Source organism: Sinocyclocheilus rhinocerous, unplaced genomic scaffold, assembly GCF_001515625.1.
Source record: "Sinocyclocheilus rhinocerous isolate Xijiao unplaced genomic scaffold, SAMN03320098_v1.1 scaffold245, whole genome shotgun sequence".
In the NCBI taxonomy this organism is placed as follows: Eukaryota; Metazoa; Chordata; class Actinopteri; order Cypriniformes; family Cyprinidae; genus Sinocyclocheilus; species Sinocyclocheilus rhinocerous.
The window spans coordinates 764,585-790,979 of NW_015659923.1; the positions used below are offsets into that span (position 1 = coordinate 764,585).

Genomic DNA, 26,395 nt, shown 5'->3' on the forward strand with positions numbered 1-26,395 from the left:
AAATTGCAACATTTTTAAGACAGATTGTCTTTACATTTGAACAATATCAATTACAAGTTTAAGGATAGATTAGCACATGATACAGCACAAGCAGATTTCAGATAGCAGATGTGTTCATATGTCCTGCTGATTTCACACGTTCATGGAAATATTCTTCAGGAAGTGTCAAGCACTCTGGAGACTGAGCATACGGAGACCTGCATCAGATGACTGAGAGAATAGGGAGTTTTGTTTTACTCCTGCTGCCCCTCACAGACTCTGGACTTCGAGACACCTGTCTGCTTCCCCTCTGTAAATGAAAGACACCTTCATTATATAGTTAAATAAATGTAGCATAGCATTCAGCATCATTTGAGTGCTGAATAATGAAAGCTAGTATCGGTGTGTGTAAATGTCTTACCCTCTTTAGAGTCCTGTTATAGGCATTGTAAAATGACACAGTACTGTCTGCATGCAGCTTGTGAAGGAGACCATCACTTTGCTCTTCATCATCCATCTGTCCAATAATACAACATCTGACACAAGCACACTGGAACAAGTCTCTCACATGATCAAACTTTGAATAGTTTCTGCTCATTACATTGTTTCCAACAAACATGTAAAACCTTTCCTGAGATGTTCTGATCTAGTGGTACGATGCAGACTAAGATCTCCACTCCTTGACATTAAAATGGGTTACAAAACTGTTTAAAAGAAAATGCAAGAATTATAAAAAATATATATATATAAAAAGTAGTGGTGCCCTTTAATAGATAGTATATCCATTACAGTTCAAAAGTTTGAGATCTGTAAGATTTTGTAATGTTTTTGAAAAAAGTCTCATGTTCACCAATATTTCAAAATGTTACCGTTTTACTGTATGTTTAATCCATTTATTGGCATTTTTTTGGGGGGGAATATTTTGAAATATTAGTTTAAAATAACTATTTTCGGTTTTAATGTTTCAAAATGTAATTTAAGGCTGAATTTTCAGCAGCCTCTACTTCAGTCTTTATTGTCACATGATCCTTCTGAAATCCTTCTAATATGCTGAGAAACATTTCTTTTTATCAAACATGAGCACATGTGGGAATGTTACCAGTGTTGCCAAGGAAATGGGCTACTTTAACAGTGTTGCCGCTGGTTGAAGCGACCTCAGTGACGTGATATTTAGCCCCTGGAATGCGAATTTTTCCAGGGAAAATGGAAACCTGTTGTGAAAACCTGGCAACCCTGAATGTTACTGACCAGTGTTAAAGCTTTGTCCACAGGTATGTGACCTGGTCGAACTGGTCCTGTCTCTAAGACTGACAACACCTCATCCGGAAACAAGAAAGACTGGTTGTACCATCTCTCAAACGCTGGCAAACACAAAACAAACATATTAATGGCATTAGAGAAAGAGCTTGTGTATAACAGTGAGGTGCAGTAAATACAACTATGATTATATTTGTATAGATTAGGTAAGTAAATGTGTTTTTGTTACACAAAATGTTGACAATGACTATATATTACAATTGTAGTTATCTGAACCGGTGAAGTTATTTAATTTCTCATCAAAAACAAGCCTGAGAACCATGGAGAGACTATAACAATATGCTGTGTGGAGAACCAGGGGAACCCACCTGTTAGCAGCCGTGTGCGGCACTGATTCACCAGGTGCTGACAGTAGCTGACTTCTGTCTTTGTGCTTCTGAAATCCTCGTAGGCTTGTCTATAACGGTTCTTCAGCTCTTTCAGCTGTATCACTAGAGATAGCTCAGCCTCCTCCAGCACAGGCTGCCCCTCCGCACTCACAAATTGACCTATGAAACCAACAGCCTTCAGTTCCATGAGATAACTATCAGAAAGGAGCTACACTTCCCTACTGTAGGCAAATCAATGTAGATTCACATACATCGTGTAATATTTACCCTGGCTTTGTTTTCGCTCTCTGAATTGTCGCAGCTCATATGTAATGTAGTCAAGATCCCGTTTAGTGGCATTGATGACATCGGTGAGTATGCGTAATTGTGTCGTGCGCTCCGACAGCACAGCCTTGTTCTCCTTTAGTATGCGGTTTATCTCACTTCCTCGTTCTGCCCAGCTCTTTCAGCTGCATCACTAGAGATAGCTCAGCCTCCTCCAGCACAGGCTCCCCCTCCGCACTCACAAATTGACCTATGAAACCAACAGCCTTCAGTTCCATATGATAACTATCAGAAATGAGCTACACTTCCCTACTGTAGGCAGATCAATGTAGATTCACATACATCGTGTAATATTTACCCTGGCTTTGTTTTCGCTCTCTGAATTGTCGCAGCTCATATGTAATGTAGTCAAGATCCCGTTTAGTGGCATTGATGACATCGGTGAGTATGCGTAATTGTGTCGTGCGCTCCGACAGCACAGCCTTGTTCTCCTTTAGTATGCGGTTGATCTCACTTCCTCGTTCTGCCTTGAAATCCTCAAATGCCTCAGCTTTGGGTGGAGGAGAGCTGAGAAATACATTAAATTCGACATTTATTTTCATAGTCTACAGGCATTAGCAGCAGTACTTGGTACCGTCAGCAGAGGTCGCCTCAAGCTCACCGGCTCTGCTAGTGTAAAGAAGTACGTACTCAGTTCTGTGTTGTTCTGGAGCTTGTTGTTGGGGTTCGTGTGTGGTCATGTCGGATTCACTCAGGTTTAGAGGCTGTTCTGCTTGCACAGTTGTATTTTCCACTGGCGGTTGACTCGCTGCTCCTTCCTTTCTGTTCAATATAAGATTCGAAGTACCATAATTCACAGTCTTGTAGTCAAAATCTGGTTAGTTTTTCTTTACTCCAAATGCTCCAGTGATTTTTACTAATATACATGGATGGAGGCATTGTTGGATAACCATGGTTTACTATTATTGCCTTTTACTTAGTTGAAATTATTTTTAGAACAAGATAATTTTAAACATTTAAATTTCTCAAATATAATGATTGTCATGTATGCTCTTCGCTGGTTTATTGTTTTTAATTAAGTACAAATATTTACATTCCCAGAAAATTGTCACTGAAATGAGTGGGTAGATGGACACAATTGCATCACACTATCTTCTATATCACAGAGATTTCATCATGTTTATTGACAGAGATCATTGCAAACTAAAGGCTGGCAAACTCACAACTTTTGCCCAGATTTTTGCCCCTGTTTGCAGTCTGGATGAGTCAATGCTAGTTGTTGAGAGTCTGAGCCAGCCCGCAGATTTTGCCTATAGCCAGAGTTTTGAATTTTGCCTATAGCCAGAGACAATTTCACAGACAAACATGCGGTGTTTGATGGGCACAGACTCTGATTCTTTAGCTTCAGACTATGATATAAAACATGTTTGATGTTTTAAACTGATTTTAGAACATTTTGTGTTCATTTATCATGCATCTCCTAGCAATGAAGTGCCTGTTTCTGTGTGAGTTTGTTGTGTTCGGAATGACTCTGGTTGTGCATGATCCTCAGTCGTGTAGTGTATGGTGAGCAGTTCTTCTCCGTAAATATTTAGAGTCAGCAAGTGTATGATGCTGCCTTACATTTTAAAATGTTACATTGAATATCTAGATTTAAACATGAATACTTAGTAAATTTTTCACATCCTGTCTCGCACATTAGGGAAAGAGATTGTCACCTGCTGATCTGTTTGTCTTTTCTTGCTTTACTTGGTTTTGGCGACACAGTTCGCTGATGTTTCTGTGAAGATTTAGCTAAACCAAGGCCATATCCACAACTCTCCACCTCTCCAACAGCACCTACAGACCCCTGCACCTATAGCACAGTTAATGAGGCACGAGACATCAGTTTCTACCTTTTCAGTTTTCACTAAAGTATTGTTGTCCACCAAATATCTATATACGGCTAACCTCTGCAACAGTAGATGGTGTTGTGTTCATGGCTTTCTCTACGCGAGTGTTTCGCGGACCGAGCTGCTCTCGCAATTTCTTTTGCTGCTCCCTATTTAATACGCATTCGAACATTACAGTACTGTATTGACTTCCATTTTAAGTATTGTTAAATTGTTGAAGAATAGGTAACTGTACTTACAACACCACTTTTTTGAACTGGGCAAACACCTCTTGAATTTGTGTAATGCTCACAATCTGAAAGATTCAATCATTTATTCAGTTCTAATAATGTAAGATTGATTTATGAAAATGTGGACTTAAATATTTGAAGAATTGAGGTATAAACTATGGTGTTTACCGGGATCTCATCCAGTAATCCAGACAGGTATCTCTGCACCTGAGTCCTCACTTCCTCCACCTGTGTCTCTGACAGGATTTCATTAGAAACTCCAACCCGATTAGTCTACAAGTAAGGAGGACATCAAAATAGAAGCCAAAGTGTCATAGCTTGGGAAACCAGAACTTGGTAGTTGGGATAATTGTGCTGTGTGAAAAGCATCAGATTTTCAGCACACAGACTCACCAGTGTGTTACACATTGACAGCTCCTCCTTAAGAAATTGGATTTCTTTCTCTAGTCTTCGCACCTGGAGCTGATAAACAGTCACAGTTTTCTGCATTGAACTGTTATGCATTAATTGAATGTGCGCATGCATCTTTCTTAGATATTATTATTAGATGATCAGAGTATTCGTTTTGTAATACACATAAAATCTTACCACTGGGTCGACATGTTCATTGATTGACGGCTTTGTCTGCACACATTTCATTCTGGTGGCAAAGCGAAGAGTTGAAAGCTGCCAAGAGAACCAAGAGTTTTTTAGACTTATATATATTTTTTAGACTTGGATATATTATTTAAAAAAAAAACATCTCACCGTCTCCTCAATTTGTGCCGCTTCACCATATATGTTTGCCACAAGCACTGTGTTACAGTTTCCTCCTGTGTAGTAACAGTTGAGCCAGAGAGAAATCATTAGGTCACACATGTCCCATTCAAGATTGTTCATTTTTATTTATCAGAAATTAAGATTTCCCCATTGTTCAAAATGAATGTTTACATGTTGATGGTTTACAGCTCAACTTCTAACTGATGTGGGTCTGTTGGTGAAGTTCTATGGGAGAACTAACTGCAGGAGCACACTAACCGAGTGAGTCTTTGAGAGCATGGGTAAGTTTACTCTGTCTGAAGGGAACATGTTCCCTACGACTGTCAGCTAGAGCCAAGATGACCTGCTCCAGAAAAGTCAGGGACTTGTTGATATACATGGCCTCCATTTGGGCTTGACCTTCTGACTAGAGTAAAAAAACAGAAAGCAGAGAGTAAAAACTGTAAAATGTAAGCATTTGAGGAGCTTGTTAAGATTAACACACTAGTGCAAATGGTGCTAATATTTGAGAAACTACACATTCAACAGTTTACTGCTAAACTGTAAGGCACATAGAGAAATGAACTCACCCCAGTTTTGCTAAGTCTTTCAGACCCTGCCAGGTCCACCAGGTTCAGTTTAGAGGTGATGTATTTTGCATCCGACAGTGTGCGAGAGCGAGACTGTGCCACACACAAACATATTTAATGTCATGCCAAATAGTACCACCTTGTGTAAAAAGGCAGGTTTACTCAAGCATTTTAAGATCCGACGATGTTCAATATATTTTAGTCTTGAGATTATGAATCTAATGAGACACATGTTGTGGACATACCTCAATGTGGACAGTAAAAATGCAGTGAGATCTGGAGGAATGTTTATTAAGGGCATGTTCTCCAATGATTCTGTTCATCTCCCCCTGTTAGTGCAGTGGGAGCAATGTTATTCATCACAGATGTGCTGAGATTTTGTAACAAAAATATGAAAATCCAATTCTGAATGTTTTGACCATGTGGGCAAAACATACATGATTTTGGCAATCATTTTAATGTAATGGGACCTTTAATGAAGTTTCTGTTTTTTTTCTGATGGTGGTTATGTCGTATTGTTCTCATTAGCCAATTTGTCAACAGAAGTGATGAGAGATAAGAACAAACCTTTGCCCCTAACACAACCCGATAAGAATTCTGCTTACTGGAAATAGACTATTTTTGCTGAGATAAATGTGCATTCATCTTTTTTTAATAAGCTGCTCAAATACCTCATGACTTTATGACTTGACCTCTTACCTCGAAAAGCAGATTAAGAGCCTCCTCTTCATTGTGAACCAGATGTAAAGACAAGCCTTTAACTGAGACTCCACCCCCTGGTTCTTCTATCACAGTTAAGACCCCACTATTCGAACTTTTTCCTTGCTTTATGCTGGAGAGCAAGTCTACCATAGTCTCATTATAGATTTCCAGAAAAGAAAGATGAAGAGAGAAGGTATGATCTGCACGATGTTCCACCTCCTGGAAAACCTGAGGAAATGAGAGATGGTTTGTTAGCCATAAGAGCAGAAACATTGACTATGTGCTTCTTTATCATAAATCTGAATCACCTCCTGTAGGGCTCGAGGAATGATGCCTCTGTGTTTGTAAGTCTCTGCAGCACCTGTCATAGTGTATGTTTTCCCAGCTCCAGTTTGCCCAAAGCACATTATTGTACCTAAACGCATGTATTTTATAAGCTTTTTATTTCAAAGTATAGACTGCCTATGTGAATGTTTGTGATTTCTGCAGATGCTATGCATTTGAATGACCAACCATTGTAGCCCGCGAAGGCTCCCAGCACTACACTCCGGGCAACACGATCATAGGTGTCCTCTTGTGATACATTATCCAGCACCCCATTCAGCTGAAATACCCATGAGCTCAGCTGATTATTCCTCTTTCCTTTATTGGAGTCTTTCCTTGATCTCACTTTCAAAGTCTTAGAGAGAGAAAAAAAGAAGGACAGGCATAATTAGCATCAATCAATCTGTTTTATTCAAGCATGTTTCCTGTGGATTTGGCCCTGTTGGTGATCCCAAGACTATGTAATTTAATCATTTCTGGCCTTAATTTTATGCAGGAGTATTTTAAAAAGTATTTTGAATGCACAGGATTTCCCTTTTGAAAGTTAAGAGTGATCCCTTGTTTTTTTATTTCTCCAAAGAGAAAGTCTCACATTCTCTTCTTTTCTACTGAAGGCTAAAGAGGTTACGTTTTAAATAATTAATGATATTTATTCTCAGAAACAGATTTAAATTGGATTGTAATGAGCACACATTTTCAAAAAATAAATAAATAAAACTGGGACAACTTTAATGTTGGATAAGTTTTAAATATTTGAAAACTATAAAATATGTTTTCTCTCTCTCTCTCTCTCTCTCTCTCTCTTTGAATTTTGATGTTGAATTTTTAGTTGCTAATATTGCGGATTTGGCCAATTATTTAAATGTGGATTTTACTAGGTATTTGGAGTATTTGGGCAAATCCTCCTGCATTTCCAGAAGGAATTCGAAATCTTTATAACTTGCACAAAAGTATTTTTATAGTAACGTTACTTATGTTTTACTGCTGTTTGAATTTGTTGGAATAAAAACAGGCTGCAAGAAAAACTAACTTTACAGATTGGTACATTTACAATAAACATCTGAACAAGATAAAATTGGTCATGGCACATAGGTTACCTGCTGGTCAAGTGGGCATTCAATAAGCTCATGCGCAAAATTGGCTGTGGGTCTGATGCGAATGAACACCTTTACTGGAGACGCCTGCGAGCTCATCATTCCTGCAATGTATAGGCTATCTCTCACACACAGCGCCACAAATGGGTCTGTATAAGCTATTATATGACATAAGAGCAAGAGTAAACGTGGTGGTTTAATAGTGTCTCGAAGACTCACCTCAGCGGCCCGTGCGCTAGCACACCATATATTAGCCTCGCTGTTGTTGGATACAGTTAGTGTTGGTGGCGTTGTCATGACAATAGACCTTTGTTTCTTAGCTAATGTTCTCTCACACACACACACTCACTCATTTTTCATTATTAAGATTTTATAAATATTGCAAAGTCATCAAAACGGACTCGTGGCATAAAAATGAATCATGTTGTGACCAAAAATTCTAAAAATAAATCAAAATGATCGTGCACGACATATGTTAATCATACAACCATGTCACATGTGAAACTCGTTTGTGAAATCACCACCAGGTGGCGCAAAAGGACAGTAGGCAGCACAATTGTTCAGTAAGACTGGAATTATGACATTTTCCCGTGTAAATGAGGCATTGCACTATATTTTGAAGTCACACACTTTTTTCAAGGTCTTTAGTTGACATTTTCGGTCTGCTGCTTTGTCACTTTCTAAATCCAGAGTATTACTTGGGGAAAGCCATTTAAAATATAAGCTTAAATACCATTGCCTTTATTGAAAATGTAATTGATCATGATCAACACAAAAGGCTGTTCTTTTATGTAAGTCTGTTTTAATATGGTATATAGTAATGATCAAATATAGAAGTGCAGTGCTTTCAGTAGACAAAAACTTCATAAAACAGTTTTGAAAGTTGTGTGAGATATTAAAATTATGTGATCTAAGGCATTTATATAGTGCATTACCCTCACAGCTGTTTTCATTAAAAATGTGTTAAATTCAATATAGTGTCTTTTTTCTGCATCTATATTATTGAAATGTTAAAAATTACTGTAGCTGTTACAAGTCTGTATTATGTATACATGTATGTTAATCAAAAATGTTCTGATATTAACTGGAACATTGATGGTTAAGATGGTAACGAATGAAATCGCGTTCTAGGGGTTTAATTTTAGAGTCCATTTTTGTTTTGACATTTTGAGAGACTTTGTTACCAAAAAAGAAAAAAGAAAGAAACTGATCCAACAGTTGAATGACCATCAGTTTGTTCAAGGCTCCTCCCTGTTGAAAGCAACCAGCTCCAAAAATACACAAACACAAAAACCCCTTCTAAACCCCTCTAAACCCCTCTGACATCTCAGCTGCAAAACCTCCGACTCACTGATACAGTGACACTGAGGATGGAAACAAAAGTGTTCATCTGTGCTCTGTGTGTCTGTTTGGTAACACTTCTAGGGCATGAGGTATGTCCAAATAGCTCTTATAGCATTAATCAGACACTCCTGACAATTACAGTTTTGCAGTTAATTAAAAACAGTTACTGACATAATGTATATATGTTTTTCTGTTCTGAGATTTATGTATATTTATAATTATTGATAAACGGCTGACAAAGAAAATAAGTAACTGATCAGTAATATATTTGTCATTAAGCCTATGTCCTATGTCCAGCCTAAGAACTGGTTTAGCTGTATATATATATTATTGTGGTTATAGTATCAAAAGCCATCAGAATTTCATTATTTTTTATATTTGATATCACTATAAGTGTTGTTTTTAATAATACTACCTGATCTTTACACAGACATCATCCAAGAAAACACCCAAGACTTTCGTAAATTCATTCACATTTCTGACATACATACCCTCACAGGTAATTAGCTGCCTTCAAGAGTCTAAACACAAAAGCAATAACACTTTTGTGTTCAAGACAAAGTATTCATAAATGCAGTGTGAAATGACAAAAGTATGAACATCCCCAAAAATACTTTTGCGTTAATTCATGATGGAGAGACATCGTAACTTTTAATAATATACATGCTAGCATAGCATAGCTGCTGTTTAAGAGAATAAACCACAGTTATTGCCTCGTTGATATCTACAGGAAGGTTCTGTTAATGGAAGTAATTCCGAGCAGGTAAGTGTCATTTTTGCTTCAAACGGAGTAATATTGGGAGCCACAGTTATACTATATCATGCTGTAAATCTCGCCTCTAGTAAGATAAAGAGCTTTAAAAGCTTTCAGATTAAGTCTCAGTTATGTTATTTATATATATATATATATATATATGTCCTGATTCTTTTCCACTACAGATGACAAACCATACGTTAAATGCAAATACAACCCAAGAAAGTATTTTGGAAACAAGCGTTGCACCGAACCTTGCAGAGGTACCCCTCAGTGCCTTCATTTCTCATGAAAAAAATGAAAAATTAACTACTCATAAATCTATACAGAATACAGTTTTATCTAGGGTTTGTATGGTTCTCAGGAGAAGTGGTATATGAAGTTTTCCATTTATTCACACTGTTGTTCCCAATCATATACTGTTATTTTTTTGCATGGAACACAAAAGGAGGTAGTTTGACGTCTATATTCACACAACCACATACCTCTTCTGGGGGAAAAAATTACATGGGGGCAATGTTCCCTCTAATTTTTTTTCTTGCTGAGCAAAACTTTTCTCTATTGGGCGGACATTTCGGCCACCTGAGCAAAAACATTATATCAGACCTGTAGGCTACAGCGCGTACACACAAAAAGTGTGTAACTTTTAACTTTAATGTGCTATTTATATTTGATTTGACCCTTGATGTGAATTTTCAGTGTCACATGATCCACCAGAAATCATTCTAATATCCTGATTTATAATCAATGTTGGAAACAGTTGTGCTGCTTAATATTTTTTGGGACCGGTGATATTTTTCAGGATTCTTTGATAAATAAAAAGTTAAAAAGAACAGCGTTTATTCAAAATAGAAATTTTGTCTTACAATATACACTATACTATTCAAAAGTTTGGGGTCAGTAAATGTTTTCTTTCTTATTTTTTTTTTATTAATTCTTTTATTCAGCAAGGATGTGTTAAATGGATAAAAAGTGATAGTAAAGACTTATATTGCGAGAAAAGATTTATATTTTTAATAAATGCTGTTCTTTTGAACTTTTTATAAGCCTAATCAAAGAATCAAAACAGCACAATAAAAAAAATATTAAGCAGCACAACAGTTTAAACACTGATAATAAATCAGAATATTAGAATGATTTCTGAAGGATCATGTGACACTGAAGACTGGAGTAATGATGCTGAAAATTCTGCTTTGCTTCACCAGGAATACATTATATTTTAAAGTATAATATAGGCCTAACATAATATAATATAATATCAAAACAAACAGGATGCATTTAAACTGATAGAAGAGAATAGAAAACAAACTGAAGCATTTAAACTGAGATCTGTAAGTTAAATATTTTCAAAGAAAAAAAACGTGAACGTGAATTCTTCTATAGCTTTTGTAGGGAAGTTTGAACTATATGTGCTGATCAGGAGATTGTGCTCGCCCCAGGGTGTCAGTAAAAACATGGCACAGTGACATGAGGGCCCTCTTGTGTGAAGCTTTTAGTAAAATAACATGTAAACCAAGGAGGTCTCTCAGTCTGCTGACTGTCAGCCACTAGATGGAGTTATGAGGTCTTGGGTTTTTGTTCTTTGCTCAGGTATTCTAACTTCAGTAAACCTTAGTGAGGTTTTAAGTCCATTATGTATGTATGTATGTATAAATTTAACATTTTTCTTTCACCAGAATGATGGGAAACATAATGACACATAAGTCTCAGATACAACTCAAGGGTTACAAAACCCTGAAGACAAGTCATGGTAAGTTTCATGTGGTTCAAAAAAATTGCACTTATCACAAATAACATTTGTGATAAGTTGTTCAACCCTTTTTCTTCTCAGATTAAAGACAAGTAAAAAGACAAGAGAATTGGAAAACAGTCAACCCTGATGAAATGACATGCTTTAATGTCTGTTGAACAAATTACCTTTGTATTGTACAATATGCAACGTCACATGTAAAAGATGTGCCTGATTAAATGTACAAAGAAAAAAAGAAGCCCAACTCATGACCATAATGACTGTGCTATGCTAGACGGTGCATGATAAAACATTGAGAATAAGTTATTATTATTATAGTACAGTATATAAAAAGTAGATAATTGCATTAGTAAAGTTAAAGGGTTAAATAACAATTTTATTAGCCTATGTATACTTATCAAAAGTGTAATTTTCATTATTTGGTGATAATTAAACTGTCCACTGGGGAAGTTGTTTCTGGGTTAAAACTTATAATAACTACCTTGAAATCACATCTCAAACTGTAATCATCTCAAACTGTGATAATCCGCTGCTTATATGTTCTTAAATAACATAATATATAATAAAAACTTGAGGTAGCCAACAAGCCTACAAAACTACCAATGTTAAATGCCAAGAGAATCTGATTTATAATCTCTTGGGTAGAGGTTTAAACACTAAGGCTAGATGTTGAGAATGGACACAAAACCTAGTCTGTTGATAATTTAGGCCTATTTCTTCTCACATTCATGTGTTTGTATTTCCTGTCAAATTACTTCATATATTGTCCAAAATTATATTCTATATGTTAGTCAAAAAAGGATTTGCACCTGTATGGTCTGTATGGTCGTGGTTAAGATGGGATAACCAGACCAATCCAGCAGATATATTTCAGGGATTATTTTAACATGCCCCTAATCTAATTTGACCTGAGACAGAGGAGACTAACAATTGCCTGACTAATCCTTGTTTACATTTTTTATATATTTATTGTTTATGTTTAGATTGAAACTTTATATTCGATGTATTGGAGTTCATTTTGTGTAAGCGTGTGACAAATCTGGCAATGTCACCCTGGACATGTTGGTTGACCTTTACAAGAACCGCAGCAAACACTGGACCACAACTTGCCCCTCAGGGCCTGGCCTGTCATTCAGGCACACACACACAAAGAGAAAGGAGAGAGAAAGAAAGAGAGAGTGATGGAAGTAGAAGAAGAGGGGGTTCCTGGAGGAGCTAGTGACGTATTCTCAGACCCCAGCATCTCCGCACCTCTCAGCAGCATGTAATGAGCTTAACCACACGGCTTCAGTGCAAAGGGGTCAATCGCTCGGATTATCACACTCGACTTTCACATCATAATGCTCCACACCTCTCTGTTTTTTTTCTTCTGTTCTTTTTTTGGAAACCTTTGAACCTTTGTAACCTTGACCTTTTGTAATCTTTATTTTCCTTTCTAAGATTTGTATTTTTGTAGGTGAAAATTGATACATTAAGCTTTCAAAGGTTCAGAGAGGACTGGCAGCTCAAATATGGACCATAGTTTACTCCAGCTAAGACAAAGGGTGTATAAGGGTTGGTGAGTTTGGGGGTGGATGGTAGCTTTTGGAACAGGGATTCACCCTTGTTACCTTTAAAAACATAACCCAATGCCACTGTGCAACAACAAGGTCGCTGACGATGGAACTTCAGCACAGCCACTGCAAGAAGGAAAAGCAATGGTGGACTCCCTCATCAAGGTGAGTTGATATTACATGATCCAATAACTGAACGTTCCTCTAAACAAACTTTTGTGGTGATATCATTTCTAATCATTTTTAATAATCAGGGCACCATTCATTCATTTTTTGCTAACAGACTGAATATTATATAAAAAATATAATATAAATCTTTCCCTCAATATTATATGTTGTCATATATTTTCTCTTGTGTGGTCTAATGCTAACTATTATGATAAAAAAATGAGGGGAGTACATCAACTAGATTATAAATATGGAAAAAAATAATTTTCCATTTATTTTCCATTGTGTTTAAGACGTGATGACAACCTTATTGAAGATGCCAAAGCATGTGCGTGTCCTCATGTCTCCTTATTTCCAGGCTGAACATGAAAGCATCTCCTCTAAACAAACTTTTGTGGTGATATCATTTCTAATCATTTTTAATAATCGGCACCATTCATTCATTTTTTGCTAACAGACTGAATATTATATAAAAAATATAATATAAATCTTTCCCTCAATATTATATGTTGTCATATATTTTCTCTTGTGTGGTCTAATGCTAACTATTATGATAAAAAAATGAGGGGAGTACATCAACTAGATTATAAATATGGAAAAAAAAAAATTTCCATTGTGTTTAAGACGTGATGACAACTTATTGAAGATGCCAAAGCATGTGCGTGTCCTCATGTCTCCTTATTTCCAGGCTGAACATGAAAGCATCTTATAATGGTGTGTTCCTCAAGCCTTAGGGTGAAAAGGCACTATCTCTGAGTAGGGATGCTCCACGCTCCACTGCTTGATTATCTTCAGTGGAGGCATGTGTCAGTACTCGGACTATAGCAGCAAAATTACCTGTTTACTCCGGTCACCTACTTAAGCATTAATACATATTCTCTTCAGACATACAGTTTAAAGAAAAATGTAAAAACGATTAGCACTGATCAAATCTTTTTACATCTTTTTCAAATCCAAATGGCCATAGACAGCATGTACTAAACCAAGATCCCAAAAGTTTCCAAAGCTTATCCTGAAATAGCCATCTTATGACAAGCAGATTATAAGTAATATTTGTCACTAAAACTAATCCTTAGTCTATCCATAATGATGTTTGATAACCTGAACAGTTATCTAACCTTATAAAAAACAATGATATGTGTGATTTTATAACATCAAAGGATCATGCGACACTGAAGACTGGCGTAATGGCTGCTGAAAATTCAGCTTTGCCATCACAGAAATAATGACATTTTAAAATAGCCTACATTAAAATAGAAAACAATCATTATAACTTGTAATATTTCACAATATTACTATTTTTATTGCATTTTTTGATCAAATAAATGCAGCCTTGGTGAGCATAAGACCTCATTTGATTAAAAAATCTTACCAACCCAAACCTTTGCATGGTACTTTAGTATATATATTCAGATTTGGATTGGATTTAAAGAACCAAACAAAGATTTCTTACAAAAACTCAGATATGTCCTTTTTCCTACTTCTAGAATTGGGAAGATTTTTTTTCCACCACAAGCAGTATTGTTTAGTCTAAAAAAGGCCTAATGTATGTCAAGTAAACCACCTGCCTTGTGCTCTATAAAACTTGGGATGGAGGTAATTAATGTTTCTGAACCTGGGTCAGTGAGGTATGTAAGCATTATTAATAACTGCACTCAGAACAGTTTGGCTAATGTATGACCTGTTATTCTGAATCAAATCCTATTGTGCCATCAAACCTTTTTTGTTTATTAATATGAGATATCAGTCTAGATATTGAAGAATGATAACCATATATTATTTTATTTCTAAAGTTAAAGTTCATAACTCCATATTGATCTGATTTGACTCAGGTGGTGGCATGTTATCGACACTTGGCCTCCTGTGTTGGTGGATGCACGGACAACTCCAGCCTAAGACGTGATCTTCGGCAAACACGAGAGCGAGCCCAGACACTAGCGCTGTCCTGCAGAAACCACCTGACAGCTCGACTGAGGGATAAAACATTACCGGAGGCTGAGAAGAAGGAAACAGAGCTGCTGTGGGTGGCATTCTCCTCTTGTCTGGAGCTCTTACATGCAGACATGTGCAAGGTTTTCACCACGGTCAAGCACTTTTCCCTGGCCCATAACAGTACCATGGTGCAAACAGGCATACAGGGTAAGCATGCATAACTGTAGCAGTTTCATGTCAGATTACGAATTATTTAAGATTAGTGACAAACTGCTGACTAACTTCTGTATATTCCTCAAACATATGAATGTACAGGTGCTGTCATATTTACAACATTTCAGCAAAATTTGCCATGGAAAACCATTGACAATTGTCCATTGTTCATAGTACAGTCTTTAGAGAGCCTTACAGCTTTTTCAAACTATGTTATGGATTTTTTGTCTACTCAAAGGTTTTCGGAAAGGGATTTAGTCAGCTGAACAATCAATATGTTGTTAAACAACAGTAGAATCCATTGAAAGCACTGTACTTCATTCCCTTTAAACATTAAGGTCTTTGGACCTGGTTTTCACAAAGTAACAGTAAATGTGACCGCACTTTAACTGTCACAACCCTGTAATTAGTCTGATACACGTATTTGCTTAAGCAGGGGGGACAACAGAGGTGGCAGCACGGGCATTGAGTCTGCCTGACCTGCAGGAGGCAGGTGACGGGTCCCAGACATCCAGCATGGAGGGTCAGGAGCAGAGTCAGCTGGAGCAAGAGATCGCACAGGTGGACCATACGCTGGAGGACATGGAGCTGAAGGTCAATGTGCTGCGCTGGACAGTGGAGGCGCTGGGTCCTCAGTATGCTGACCCCGTCAGCACTGACAGCGCTTCGCTAGCGCTGCTGTCCATCGATGAAGAGGCAGCTCAAGGCTTTTGCAGGCGCAGCCAGATGTTTGCAGTAATGATGCTGTGCGGTGTGGCGATCTTTGCCATGGTGCTATCAGTGTGTGTGGTGTTCCTGGTCTGAAGTCTTATCATCACTTGTGTTGTGTAGGCGTTTTCTTTTCCAGAGGTCTCTTCAGTTGTGTTCAGCCAAACATCAACAGTCTGTGTGCTTATTAACTATGTAACAGTTCCTTACTGTTGATCTCAACAGAGCCCGTGAGTCCTTTTTACACATCAAAAAACTGCCATTAACTTTGGGTGTGTGATCTTTTATAGCAAAAGAGAGCCTGATGAATGAATCTTCGCTCTAATGCAGAACTGAAATGTGAAATTTCGGCAAGTAGTAAAATCTGATTTACTTTCTGATTTACTGATGTACTTTCAGGATGCTGTATATAAACATAAGTGGGCAGTTCATAAGCTGGTTTATCATGTTGTACCTTCAGAACTCATCTGTTTTCTTTTAGTTTTTGACTATAGCAAATACAATATCAACACTCACACAAAATTTAATCCATTAACTATTACCTAGCAAGTCTGTACTGTCTTCTCAAAACACCACCAACAGAAATGCGTAGGGCTTTAATGTGTTATTCACATGTTTTTATCTATTGTGACTTCTAATTATTTACTTTACATCAAATGTTTAGAAACCCGGTACAATAGCCAGAAACAATAGAACTGTTTGTTTTAAAATGTTAGTCATAGTTAACTGGCATTAATACTCAGTCACTAATAATACACCAGTAGAGGTTAATTGATAATAAAATATAGGTAAGAAAAAGTTTACAGAAAATGAATAATGTAATTACCTCAATTTGAAGGTTGCTTTTTCAAAGAGATTTGAAAAAGATTATTCCAGTGGTGTTACAGAGTATTTTGAGACAATGTTGATAATCCTTTTGTTTTCCTTCATGCACTGTAATTTCTTCATTTACAAATATCTCATGAATATTATATTTTATAAAAATAAATGCATTTTAAAATAAACTGTTACAACCAGTTTACTGAATGTGTTGTAAGATCTGTCAGGCAACATCAGACTGATATTTAGAGTCAGACTCTACTGTTTCTCATGTTTATTGGTAGAAAGTTGTAATATCACATACACACACACACACACACGCATAAAATCAGGGGGTTACGCTTTAGAGGTGTCACGTTTTGGTAACTGTGTCAACAATATTGTAAACAATATTTCGTTTGACCTCCTGAGGTTGACAATAAACATGTTCTGAAGCACCTCTCTTCACTTACCATTTGTTGAACAATAAAAATGAATAATTTTTAATCAGTGAGGTACTATTTTGTACTTATAAAATGCCTGTATACAATTTTGATAAACCTCATGACGTGCTTAAGTTCAGAACGTACGTTTTGTATTAAAAACCATCATGTGTACGTGAAACGTCATTGTCACCTTGGTTATTCCCTTTACCATTAGTAGACTTTAATTTGCAAGAAATTATTAATGACAAAAATAGAGTAATAGCAAAAGATGTCATGGTTAAACTGTATCTAGAACAGAATTACAACTCCGCAATCTCAATTTTCACTGATGTTCCAAAGATCACGAGACAGGACGAGCATCAGCAGCTGTATAAAACAGTAGAGCATGCACTATTACATTGTTTTGCTTATGATAATGAAACAGCATTTATGTTGGAAGAATTAAAAGAAATAGGGATAGAAAATATTACACTTAAACGTCATTGTTTACTCGCTCTGTTACAGGAAGTTTAACGGAGGTGGATCTGTCACAGAGAAAGGAGAAAAGTTTAGAAGACTTTATAGTGTTTTTTACACTATAACACACGAGTGTGCTACAGTTTCAGTTATATACAATTCTCCTGAATTATCTCAGGAATTTAAGAATCTTTGTTGTATGTAATGACTTTAGGGGACGGACACAGAGGAGAAAAGCAAGATCATGCGGTCACATCAGGTCCCCCGCCGCGATCCCGCAACATTTTAAAGTCCTCTACATATTTAGTACTTTATATACAAACAAGTGCTTATTTTCAGCAGAATGATGTCTGCACACAGCAGACATCTAATCTCAACGATTAGATATGGATTTAACGGAATAAGGACTAATTATTTAAGGTCTGACACGGAGTTCTTTCGGCTTTTGAGAGGTTCACGCATGTTGGTCAGAGGTATGTATGCACATATGTATTTTTTTGCTATTAAAAGTGATACGCACGTCTAGGTTTTGCAGATATTCTATTTGTTTACTAATGACCAGTTCTCTATGATTTGCATATTTCACTCATTGTCTTTATTTCAGAGTTGAGTACCTCAGTTAAAACAATACAATATGACCTGAAAAAATCAGACATAACTAAGTCTGGCAATAGGAAGTTATTCTTTGATACTCATGCAATGGTTCAGCTGCTTGAAGAAAGTGGTAAGATTTCTTGTCTGTGTTTCTAAATACTCTGGCTAATTCAAATTCAGTGATTCATCAAAATGTTCTGTGTCTTTTCAGGTTTCGTGACTCAGCAGGCAGAGGTCATTGTCAATATGATGGTAAATACCACAAATTCAAACATGGACGTTATGTACGGTGACATGGCTACCAAAACGCAGCAAGTGAGATTTTCATTGTCCTTTCATGCTTTTCTGATTGTTTGAGTGGACCGTGACCTGTGGCCAACACTTATTGATTTAGCTAATGTGAGGTGTGAACCAGAGCTCTCATGAGGTGTTAGTTTGTGTATTCAACTTTTGATGAATAATTTGTTTGTTGTGTAAATGACTGTCAGATTCATGGTTGGCAAACGATTACCAAAGTTGATTCTGGTGTGATGTTTTTAATGTACACATTAAAAAAATGGCTCTGTTGTTGTCTATGCAACTTCCCTCATATCAGAGCCCAGGTCAAAGAGGTCAGTTACTGTACTTAACTAGTTCAATTTTACAGGAAATCATGTTACAGAAAGTCATGTCTCATATTGCTGCTGTGAAAAAGGACATGATCATTCTGGAGAAGAGTGAATTCTCAGCATTACTAGCAGAGAATGAGGTGAGGTTGTGTTGTGTGATCTATTATCATCATCACCCACTCCATTGCTATACTTGAAAATCATTTTTCTGTATTCAGTGTGATTATACACTACCGTTCAAAGGTTTAGGGTCAGTAAGATTCTTTAGTTTTTGAAAGAGGTCTCATGCTCACGAAGGCTGCATTTATTTGATCAAAAATAGATATATTTTTACAATTTTAAAATGTTTAAAAATCTAATTCTTGGGTTTGCAAAGATGAATTTTCAGCAGCCATTAATCCAGTCTTCAGTGTCACACGATCCTTCGGAAATCATTCTGATATGATGATCTTATTATCAATGTTGAAAACAAGTGTGCTGCTTAATAATTAAAAAAATTATTTGATAAAATTTTTCATGATTCTTTGGTAAATATAAAGTTCAAAAGAACAGCATTTATTTGAAATAAATCTTCTGTAACATTGTGTCTTTTGAACAATTGAATGCATCCTTGCTCAATAAAAGTATTCATTACAGTTTTTCTCGATTGCTAACACACTATAACTGATTCATTTGACCCAATTTTCCAAAACATTAATACAGTTCTCGAAACAAAGACACGTTTCTCAAAACTTTTAACACATTTCACCTGTTTGCACACACGTTCCACTTTGCTCAGTGTTTTCTGCAAAACTCTACACAAAAACACCATCATTTTGCACAGGTTTAACCATGTTCTCATTCAGAAAACACAAACACACAATATAATTAACTCAAGCATCAAAACAATGAACTCAAACAGCACGCATTTATCCATGTGTGAACATTAAGTAGCAAAACTGATGACACACAGGTCAGAATCGTAGGATGATACGCACAGGAGCACAAGTGATTATGAGTTTTGGAAAATGAATCCTGATAGTGGGAAACAAAGAGGAATAGGAGGGGAAAATAAAAATGAAGGGGATGAGGTCAAAGGTCATTTGTTCCTGATGAAATACAAAGCACTATAGTTGACCATGTTCTTCTGCATGGATATTTGTAGCCAGCCAAGTATGTACTGTATTTGTGCAGAACTGAGAGACTACTGTCTGGGAGGCAGAGAAGTCTTTTCTCAGTAGACTTAGAGACTGCTATAACAAATAAGGATACTACCAATACTGTAAGGCAATTTGGCAGAGGATGCTGAATGAATGAATGAATTTACAGTAATTATTTATTTATTCATTCATTATTTATTTATTTCTGTAAAGTAACTGACAGTATATTCCAATGTGTGTGTTTACTGTATATTCAGTTGTTTGGTCTTTGAACTTTTCTCTAATGCCTTTCATCTACTGTAAGATCTCTTTACAGTAGTGGAATGAAAGTAAACTTTTCTTAAAGTTTATTGCTGAATTTTACTGTATCTGCACCCCTCTATTTATGTTGTATACTGTAACAGACATTGACTAGCAAAAGGATTCCTGTTTCCCAAAAGGAGGTTTTTGTAACAGTGTTTTGAATTGATCTCACTAGTGTTCTCTAGGGCGTGAAGTAGTCTGTGTATTTGGCAGGTTTGTGTGTCATCTGAGGCCAACGTTTGAGTCCGACAAAAGAGAACATGTTTTTGACTAAACTATTTGATTTTGACCTGGAAGTTTGAAGTTTTCACTAGTTGGTGTGTAGTTTTGAGATTGTGTTAATAGTTGTGAGCAAATGGTGAATTGTTTCATAAATTGTGTGTTAGCAATCGAGAAAAACTGTAAAGAAAAAAAAAAACTTTTGAGTGGTAATGTAAGTATATATTTATAAATCGTTCTTTCTGCCGTTTCTATATTATCTTGGTGAATTCGAATAAATATAACATAATAGTTGTGAAATAAAAAGTTTGCCATTTGTTTGCCAATTGCTTTGAATTTACTTTTTAACAGCTTTGTGCATTCACCTAATGAAGAAGTATTATGTACTGTATCTTAATTCTTTTACAGAAAATCAAGGTTGAGTTATCACAGCTAAGAATACAACTCACTGTAAGTAAATGAAAAAAATATTTTTTAATGAAAAAAATGTTTTGCTTTGCTATTCAGAGCTTGTCAAAGAGGCATACATAACCCTTATACATAGGTCTTTACTATGTACAATAGTCATTGTAATTTTCCATTTTGTTTTGTGCTGCAGGATGTGATAAACAAAAGGCGTGCAGATGCCATTTTGGATTTGAATGTAGAAAAAAGCTGTGTGAAGGAGTTGGTGAGTACAGTGAAATAATGACTCACTAGAAGAACAGGTTTGGAAGCTTCACCGTCTCTGAAATCCAAAGATTTGTTGGTTATTTGAGTTGTTGCTGCAATAGAGATGCTTTAATTGAGATGTTTGCTCTTGGTACAGACAGCCGACTTTGACAGAAAGCTTATTGGGACCAGGAATGAATTGATAGAAATGGTGAGACACGCCAGTGTTTAGGACAATAATGTCGTCTTGATTTTTTGTATGAAACTTTTTAAACTGGATTTTCTTTCTTAGCATTCTGAGCAGGATCGTCACGTGACACAGACTAACATGAAAATCGACACAGAAGTGGCGGGCCTGAAGACTATGCTGGAGTCACATAAACTGGATACTATCAAATATCTGGCAGGTAAAAAAAAAGTTATATTTTTTGGAATATTTTGTTAATTTTACTTGTTTGCACACTTGACTTATCAGTAACTTAAATTGATATTTCAGTATATTGAGATTTTTCCACCACTGGTCTCGGTAAAGATATTTTTACACACAGCCACAGAATGTCCTTGTTGTATTAATCATACAGATTCAGAAGTCAAGATGAACTTTTATTGACAAATTAATTTATGAAGTCATTAAAAGAACAAGGTTGTAGGAGACTTCAAACTTCAGTATTTATTTTGATTCATGCTTTATTTTTGTAATTCTTCTAGGTTCAGTATTCACATGTCTCACAGTCATACTTGGATTCTATCGGATATGGATGTAAAACATCAGCAGATTTGTTCTTCCTGAGAAAATGTCTCATCAGCCTCGGGTCATAAGAAGAGCTGTGGTATTCACAGTTCTGTAGGAGCAAATGTTCATTCCTGCATTATTATATCAAGTTCTGTTAGGAAAAGTAAATCACATTTACATACCTAGATAGTACCTACATAGTGCTACATCTTGCAGTAGTTCATGATGTTCATTCTTATTAAAACCAATGTCAACAGATGAATGAATCCCAAGATAATACAGTACACAAATATGCCAAAGAAGGTGCAAGGTATGTTATAAATCAAAGATTCTTGCAAATAAATATACATATACTCTTTTTTAAACAAACACACATTTGTTGCATTTGTTTATGTTGTGCATCAGATAATGTCACATTTTTATGTGTGATGTAATGATGCCGTTTAAATACACTGCACGTTTAAACATGTCACAAGTAATAGTGCTGTTGTACTGAATATTGGCACAGCTGTGACAAAGCTCTGACAAACAGTTGTACGATGTCAATGAAAGTGCCTTGGGTTGTTTTGGTAGTGATTTAAGGAATATAGTACATGTATTTGTCAAAATGATTTCAATTCATGTTGAAAACTTGATAAGAGTTGAGAACTAAACGCACAAGATGTACAAAAAAAGTGTATATATTTTTATTGTAATATGATTCTGATTCAATGTAAGTCACAGTTATTCTAATTAATAAAACATTAGTCTTGAATTATTGAATTGTTTGTGCACATTCTGAGGTTAAAATCGGAAAGTTGTCACAGTCTCGCAGTCTCTCCAGGACACTAGAGGGCAGAATGATGAACGCAGGTCAGAACGTGAGAACTAAACGCACAAGGTGTACAAAAAAAGTGTATATATTTTTATTGTAATGTGATTCTGATTCAATGTAAGTCACAGTTATTCTAATTAATAAAACAATAGTCTTGAATTATTGAATTGTTTGTGCACATTCTGAGGTCAAAATCGGAAAGTTGTCGCAGTCTCTCCAGGACACTAGAGGGCAGAATGATGAACGCAGGTCAGAACTAAGGGCTGAACGACGAAGAAGAGCGTTCCGTGCTCCGCAAGCTCACGTGGAAACTAACATGTAACGTGTTTCTGTTGTTAATTATAATATGTAATTTGCCTGCACGCATATTAAATTATAAGATTAATTTATCCATCGGTCAACTAATTTAAGCTGCTTGTAGATATTCCGATAGCAACTCCCAGCTGGTTTCACGGCAACTTATTAAGACTGTATAATGTATTAGAATTATGAATGTTGACTGCAGTTAAAACAAATCTTGTCTTCAGGGTAGGAAGACATAGCAGTTGTATATTTTAATAAAAATGTGATTCACTTCTAGGAAAGTCAGCGTCATCCCAATGTAAAACCTGTCAATATTTCGGGCCTTTAATGACAGCTCCGAGCTACATTTATGGTTGGATCAAAGTGAAATATAATATTGTGTGCTGTTGTGGGGAAGGATAATTGCTTTGATATGTTTGGACTTTCCTGTAGTATGAAGAATGGAATACTGAACTATAACTCTGATTCTGTTTAGACCCAGAGTACTCCTGCCAGAAGATGACAGATGCTTTCAGTAGCAGCAGTGAGGCAGTGTTTCAGCGCACCGTCAGTGTGTCCTTCATCGCGACGGGCAGCCATGCTGGCAATCAGATAGCTGAGACCTGTCAATTTATCACTAGTAATCAATTCAAGAAGGCAAGACAACATCTTTAGAAGTCTTCTGTCTTGTTTACTCACACCAAGTGTCCAACCGATATATTTAGGCGTCTGTTTTTATCACAGGTAGCCTTACAGTTTCCAGATGAACTCCTGTCTTATGCCGTCCGAGTCTCTGCCGAAATAGAGAAGGAAACCAAAGCCAAGACATTCATTTTAGGAGACACATCCTATGGCAGGTAAGAACTGTTTTCGTGTACATTACACTACATTTTCACAGATGTTTTCATCCAGAGTGACTCGGGTTCATTTTGTGTGGCTGCACAACCAGAACTCTGATTTCTGTTTATGTTCTTTTCAGCTGTTGTGTGGATGAGGTAGCGGCAGAACATGTGAGAGCAGACTGTATAGTGCATTATGGGCCATCTTGCCTCAGCCCATGCAGAAGACTACCCCTTCTGTATGTGTTTGGCAAGAGACCTATTGATGTCCAGCAGTGTGCCGCAGCCTTTAGAGAGCTTTATCCTGACTGCCAAAGTCATGTCATCCTACTGTATGATGTCACCTATTCACATGCTATAGGTAATTGTTACTGTTTAGTCTATGCTAATGTTTAATAATGCTCATTTTCATGAATGTGTGCATGAAAGTTCATTTATCTCATCTCTCCTCAGGTGATCTCAGGACACTTTTGTGTGATATCTACCCCAATGTTGTGGTCTCTCTTCTAAAAACAGATCATTCCTGTGGTGCTGAGCTGATTCAGGACAGCTGTATGGACACTGATCACATAGATTCACAGGATGATAGAGTCATTTTGAAATTTGGCAGACAGTTTAGTGTAAAAGCGGGGCAGAGTGTTGATAATTACAGTATGTTTTACATTGGCCAGGAAGGCTTGACTCTTACAAACTTCATGATGACCTGGAACCATTGTGCCTTCAGCTCATTCAATCCAGAAACACACACAGGACGAGTGGAATCAGTTAAAATCAACAAGGCACTAATGAAACGCTATTATGCCATCGAGCGGGCCAAAGATGCCAGCGTGGTGGGCATTTTGGTGGGCACCCTGGGTGTCGCTAACTATCTGACCATCATAGAGCAGCTAAAAGACATTATTCACAAAGCAGGCAAGAAGAGCTATATGTTTGCTATGGGAAAGATCAATGTTCCCAAGCTCGCTAACTTCTTGGAAATTGACGTTTACGTGCTAGTTGCCTGTCCAGAGAACTCACTGCTGGATTCAAGTGAATTCTACAGACCTGTGGTGACTCCCTTTGAGATGGAGTTGGCTTGCAATAAGCACAGAGAGTGGACTGGAGAATATGTCACAGACTTCAGAGATTTACTGCCTGGTATGTCATTGACTCATTTCAACAAATCATTCTACAGAGCACTAGAAAAGTATTGTGATGTTGATATTGTGTCGTTTAATATATTTCTACTAAGAATATGTGACCCTGGAGCACAAAACCAGTCTTAAGTCGCTGGGGAATATTTGTAGCAATAGCCAAAAATACATTGTATGGGTCAAAATTGTCGATTTTTCTTTTATGCCAAAAATCATTAGGATATTAAGTGAAGATCATGTTCCATGAAGATATTTTGTAAATTTCCTACCGTAAATATATCATAACTTAATTTTTGAATAGTAATATGCATTGCTAAGAACTTCATTTGGACAGTTTTAAAGGCGATTTTCTCAATATTTAGATTTTTTTTGCACCCTCAGAATCCAGATTTTCAATTAGTTGTATCTCGGCCAAATATTATCCTATCCTAACAAGCCATACATCAATGGAACGCGTATTTATTCAGCTTTCAGATGATGTATAAATCTCAATTTCAAAAAATTGACTGGTTTTGTGGTCCAGGGTCACATATGGGCCTTGAATGATGTCAGTGTATATATAAATGTTATTGTTCTAGGCCTCTAATAGGAAACATATATTATAGGTGGAAGCAGTCATGTGGGCTTCCCTCAACAAGACCAGTCTGCCATTGAGGAAGAGACCACAGATGTCTCTCTAATCACAGGAGCTCTGCGAACATGTTCCACCACCTCATCGGAGATCATAAATGGCACATCAGAGTCTTCTTCACTCATCCCGAGAAATCAGACTCTCACTGTGGCCAATACAAACACAGCAGGTATAGGGTCGGAGGCCGTACTGAACTGTAGTTGCAGTAGGAATTCTTGAACTTAGTAGCTTGAAATTGACAAGTTTGAGTCATGCAAATGCAGAATATAATCATGATCTTTTTGTTTTGTAGCATCATTTTTGTCTGGCCGTAGTTGGCAGGGACTGGAGCCCAAACTGGGGCAGACACCAGTGGTGAAAGCTGTGGAAGGACGGAGAGGCATTGCCATCGCTTATGAGGAGGAGGGTGTGGGAAATAAAGATGCTACAACACCTCTTCAAAAATCATAAAAGTCATTTATTATTGGACTGTCATAAGAAATCATCAAAGGACTACTTTCACACTCACAGCATATGAATTGCATCAATATACTGAGAAGGATGTAATTGTCTGTGATAATACAGAATATCTTTTGGGAACATGTTTTAATTCCGTTGAAAAGGGTGAGTGTTCCTGTTACTGGCCAAAAATCAAGGAAGGTAAATTAATATTTGTTAAATATAAGAGTGTTAAGTTCTATTGTGTTACCAATGGTAGCAAATTATAGAAAGCGAATAATAGAAAAATGTAAATTATTTCAAAAGTGATTTAATGTTGTATTGTTTGTCTTTATATTCAAACAAAATAAAACTCATTCTCCTGACTTCAAAAGTATGACTTCAATATGTGAAATGTGGAACGACTACCGCACAACCAAACTGGGATAGT

General features: G+C 36.6%; 4 protein-coding genes across 7 annotated transcripts; 3 read left to right on the forward strand and 1 right to left on the reverse strand.

The window, feature by feature from the left end:
- Positions 1–76: 76 nt before the first annotated feature.
- kif9 (kinesin family member 9) lies at positions 77–7,558 on the reverse strand. Its single transcript, XM_016533301.1, has 20 exons — positions 7,463–7,558; positions 6,555–6,720; positions 6,350–6,456; positions 6,039–6,269; positions 5,585–5,668; positions 5,340–5,432; positions 5,029–5,176; positions 4,759–4,823; positions 4,600–4,677; positions 4,405–4,473; positions 4,180–4,284; positions 4,021–4,076; positions 3,840–3,930; positions 3,608–3,738; positions 2,580–2,711; positions 2,248–2,456; positions 1,605–1,784; positions 1,228–1,340; positions 401–496; positions 77–289 (listed from the first exon to the last, which is right to left on the reverse strand). The coding sequence occupies exons 1-20, from the start codon at positions 7,556–7,558 to the stop codon at positions 203–205; spliced, it is 2,337 nt and encodes a 778-aa protein (XP_016388787.1). The 3' UTR covers positions 77–202.
- Positions 7,559–12,479: 4,921 nt separating this feature from the next.
- Positions 12,480–16,558, forward strand: LOC107724413 (regulator of G-protein signaling 9-binding protein B-like). Its single transcript, XM_016533338.1, has 3 exons — positions 12,480–13,025; positions 14,861–15,167; positions 15,610–16,558. The coding sequence occupies exons 1-3, from the start codon at positions 12,936–12,938 to the stop codon at positions 15,975–15,977; spliced, it is 765 nt and encodes a 254-aa protein (XP_016388824.1). The 5' UTR covers positions 12,480–12,935; the 3' UTR covers positions 15,978–16,558.
- A 1,076-nt stretch (positions 16,559–17,634) lies between these two features.
- Positions 17,635–22,542, forward strand: mcur1 (mitochondrial calcium uniporter regulator 1). Of its 2 annotated transcripts, XR_001638023.1 has the most exons (10): positions 17,635–18,054; positions 18,186–18,305; positions 18,387–18,490; positions 18,822–18,923; positions 20,853–20,894; positions 21,043–21,114; positions 21,253–21,306; positions 21,388–21,502; positions 21,804–21,991; positions 22,086–22,542. XR_001638023.1 is itself a non-coding variant. In XM_016533299.1 (9 exons), exons 1-9 carry the CDS (start codon positions 17,925–17,927, stop codon positions 21,857–21,859), a joined length of 795 nt encoding a protein of 264 aa, XP_016388785.1. In that variant the 5' UTR covers positions 17,635–17,924; the 3' UTR covers positions 21,860–22,541. The 2 variants fall into 2 exon arrangements, 1 of the variants encoding a protein (XP_016388785.1); XM_016533299.1 differs by having other exon boundaries at positions 21,804–22,541.
- Positions 22,543–22,868: 326 nt separating this feature from the next.
- On the forward strand, positions 22,869–26,289 carry dph2 (diphthamide biosynthesis 2). 3 transcript variants are annotated; one of them, XM_016533306.1, is made up of 7 exons: positions 22,869–22,960; positions 23,421–23,581; positions 23,669–23,781; positions 23,904–24,124; positions 24,217–24,900; positions 25,502–25,696; positions 25,820–26,289. In XM_016533306.1, exons 2-7 carry the CDS (start codon positions 23,444–23,446, stop codon positions 25,975–25,977), a joined length of 1,509 nt encoding a protein of 502 aa, XP_016388792.1. In that variant the 5' UTR covers positions 22,869–22,960; positions 23,421–23,443; the 3' UTR covers positions 25,978–26,289. The 3 variants fall into 3 exon arrangements, with proteins under 3 accessions (XP_016388792.1, XP_016388794.1, XP_016388793.1); XM_016533308.1 differs by lacking the exon at positions 22,869–22,960 and adding an exon at positions 22,998–23,170; XM_016533307.1 differs by lacking the exon at positions 22,869–22,960 and having other exon boundaries at positions 22,998–23,581.
- The last annotated feature ends 106 nt before the right edge of the window (positions 26,290–26,395 follow it).

Bases quoted from the DNA above. Each gene is read 5' to 3' on its own strand.
- kif9 (XM_016533301.1), bottom strand. From the start codon at position 7,558: ATGAGCTCGCAGGCGTCTCCAGTAAAGGTGTTCATTCGCATCAGACCC. The intron at 5,669-6,038 runs GTAAGAGGTCAA...CTGCACTAACAG, and splicing joins CTCTTAATCTGCTTTTCGAG to GGGGAGATGAACAGAATCAT. The intron at 1,341-1,604 runs GTGGGTTCCCCT...TGTGTTTGCCAG, and splicing joins CCGCACACGGCTGCTAACAG to CGTTTGAGAGATGGTACAAC.
- LOC107724413 (XM_016533338.1), top strand. From the start codon at position 12,936: ATGCCACTGTGCAACAACAAGGTCGCTGACGATGGAACTTCAGCACAG. The intron at 13,026-14,860 runs GTGAGTTGATAT...GATTTGACTCAG, and splicing joins TGGTGGACTCCCTCATCAAG to GTGGTGGCATGTTATCGACA. The intron at 15,168-15,609 runs GTAAGCATGCAT...TTGCTTAAGCAG, and splicing joins GGTGCAAACAGGCATACAGG to GGGGGACAACAGAGGTGGCA.
- mcur1 (XM_016533299.1), top strand. From the start codon at position 17,925: ATGATGTCTGCACACAGCAGACATCTAATCTCAACGATTAGATATGGA. The intron at 21,115-21,252 runs GTGAGTACAGTG...CTCTTGGTACAG, and splicing joins AAAGCTGTGTGAAGGAGTTG to ACAGCCGACTTTGACAGAAA. The intron at 21,307-21,387 runs GTGAGACACGCC...TTTCTTTCTTAG, and splicing joins GGAATGAATTGATAGAAATG to CATTCTGAGCAGGATCGTCA.
- dph2 (XM_016533306.1), top strand. From the start codon at position 23,444: ATGACAGATGCTTTCAGTAGCAGCAGTGAGGCAGTGTTTCAGCGCACC. The intron at 24,125-24,216 runs GTAATTGTTACT...ATCTCTCCTCAG, and splicing joins CACCTATTCACATGCTATAG to GTGATCTCAGGACACTTTTG. The intron at 24,901-25,501 runs GTATGTCATTGA...CATATATTATAG, and splicing joins CTTCAGAGATTTACTGCCTG to GTGGAAGCAGTCATGTGGGC.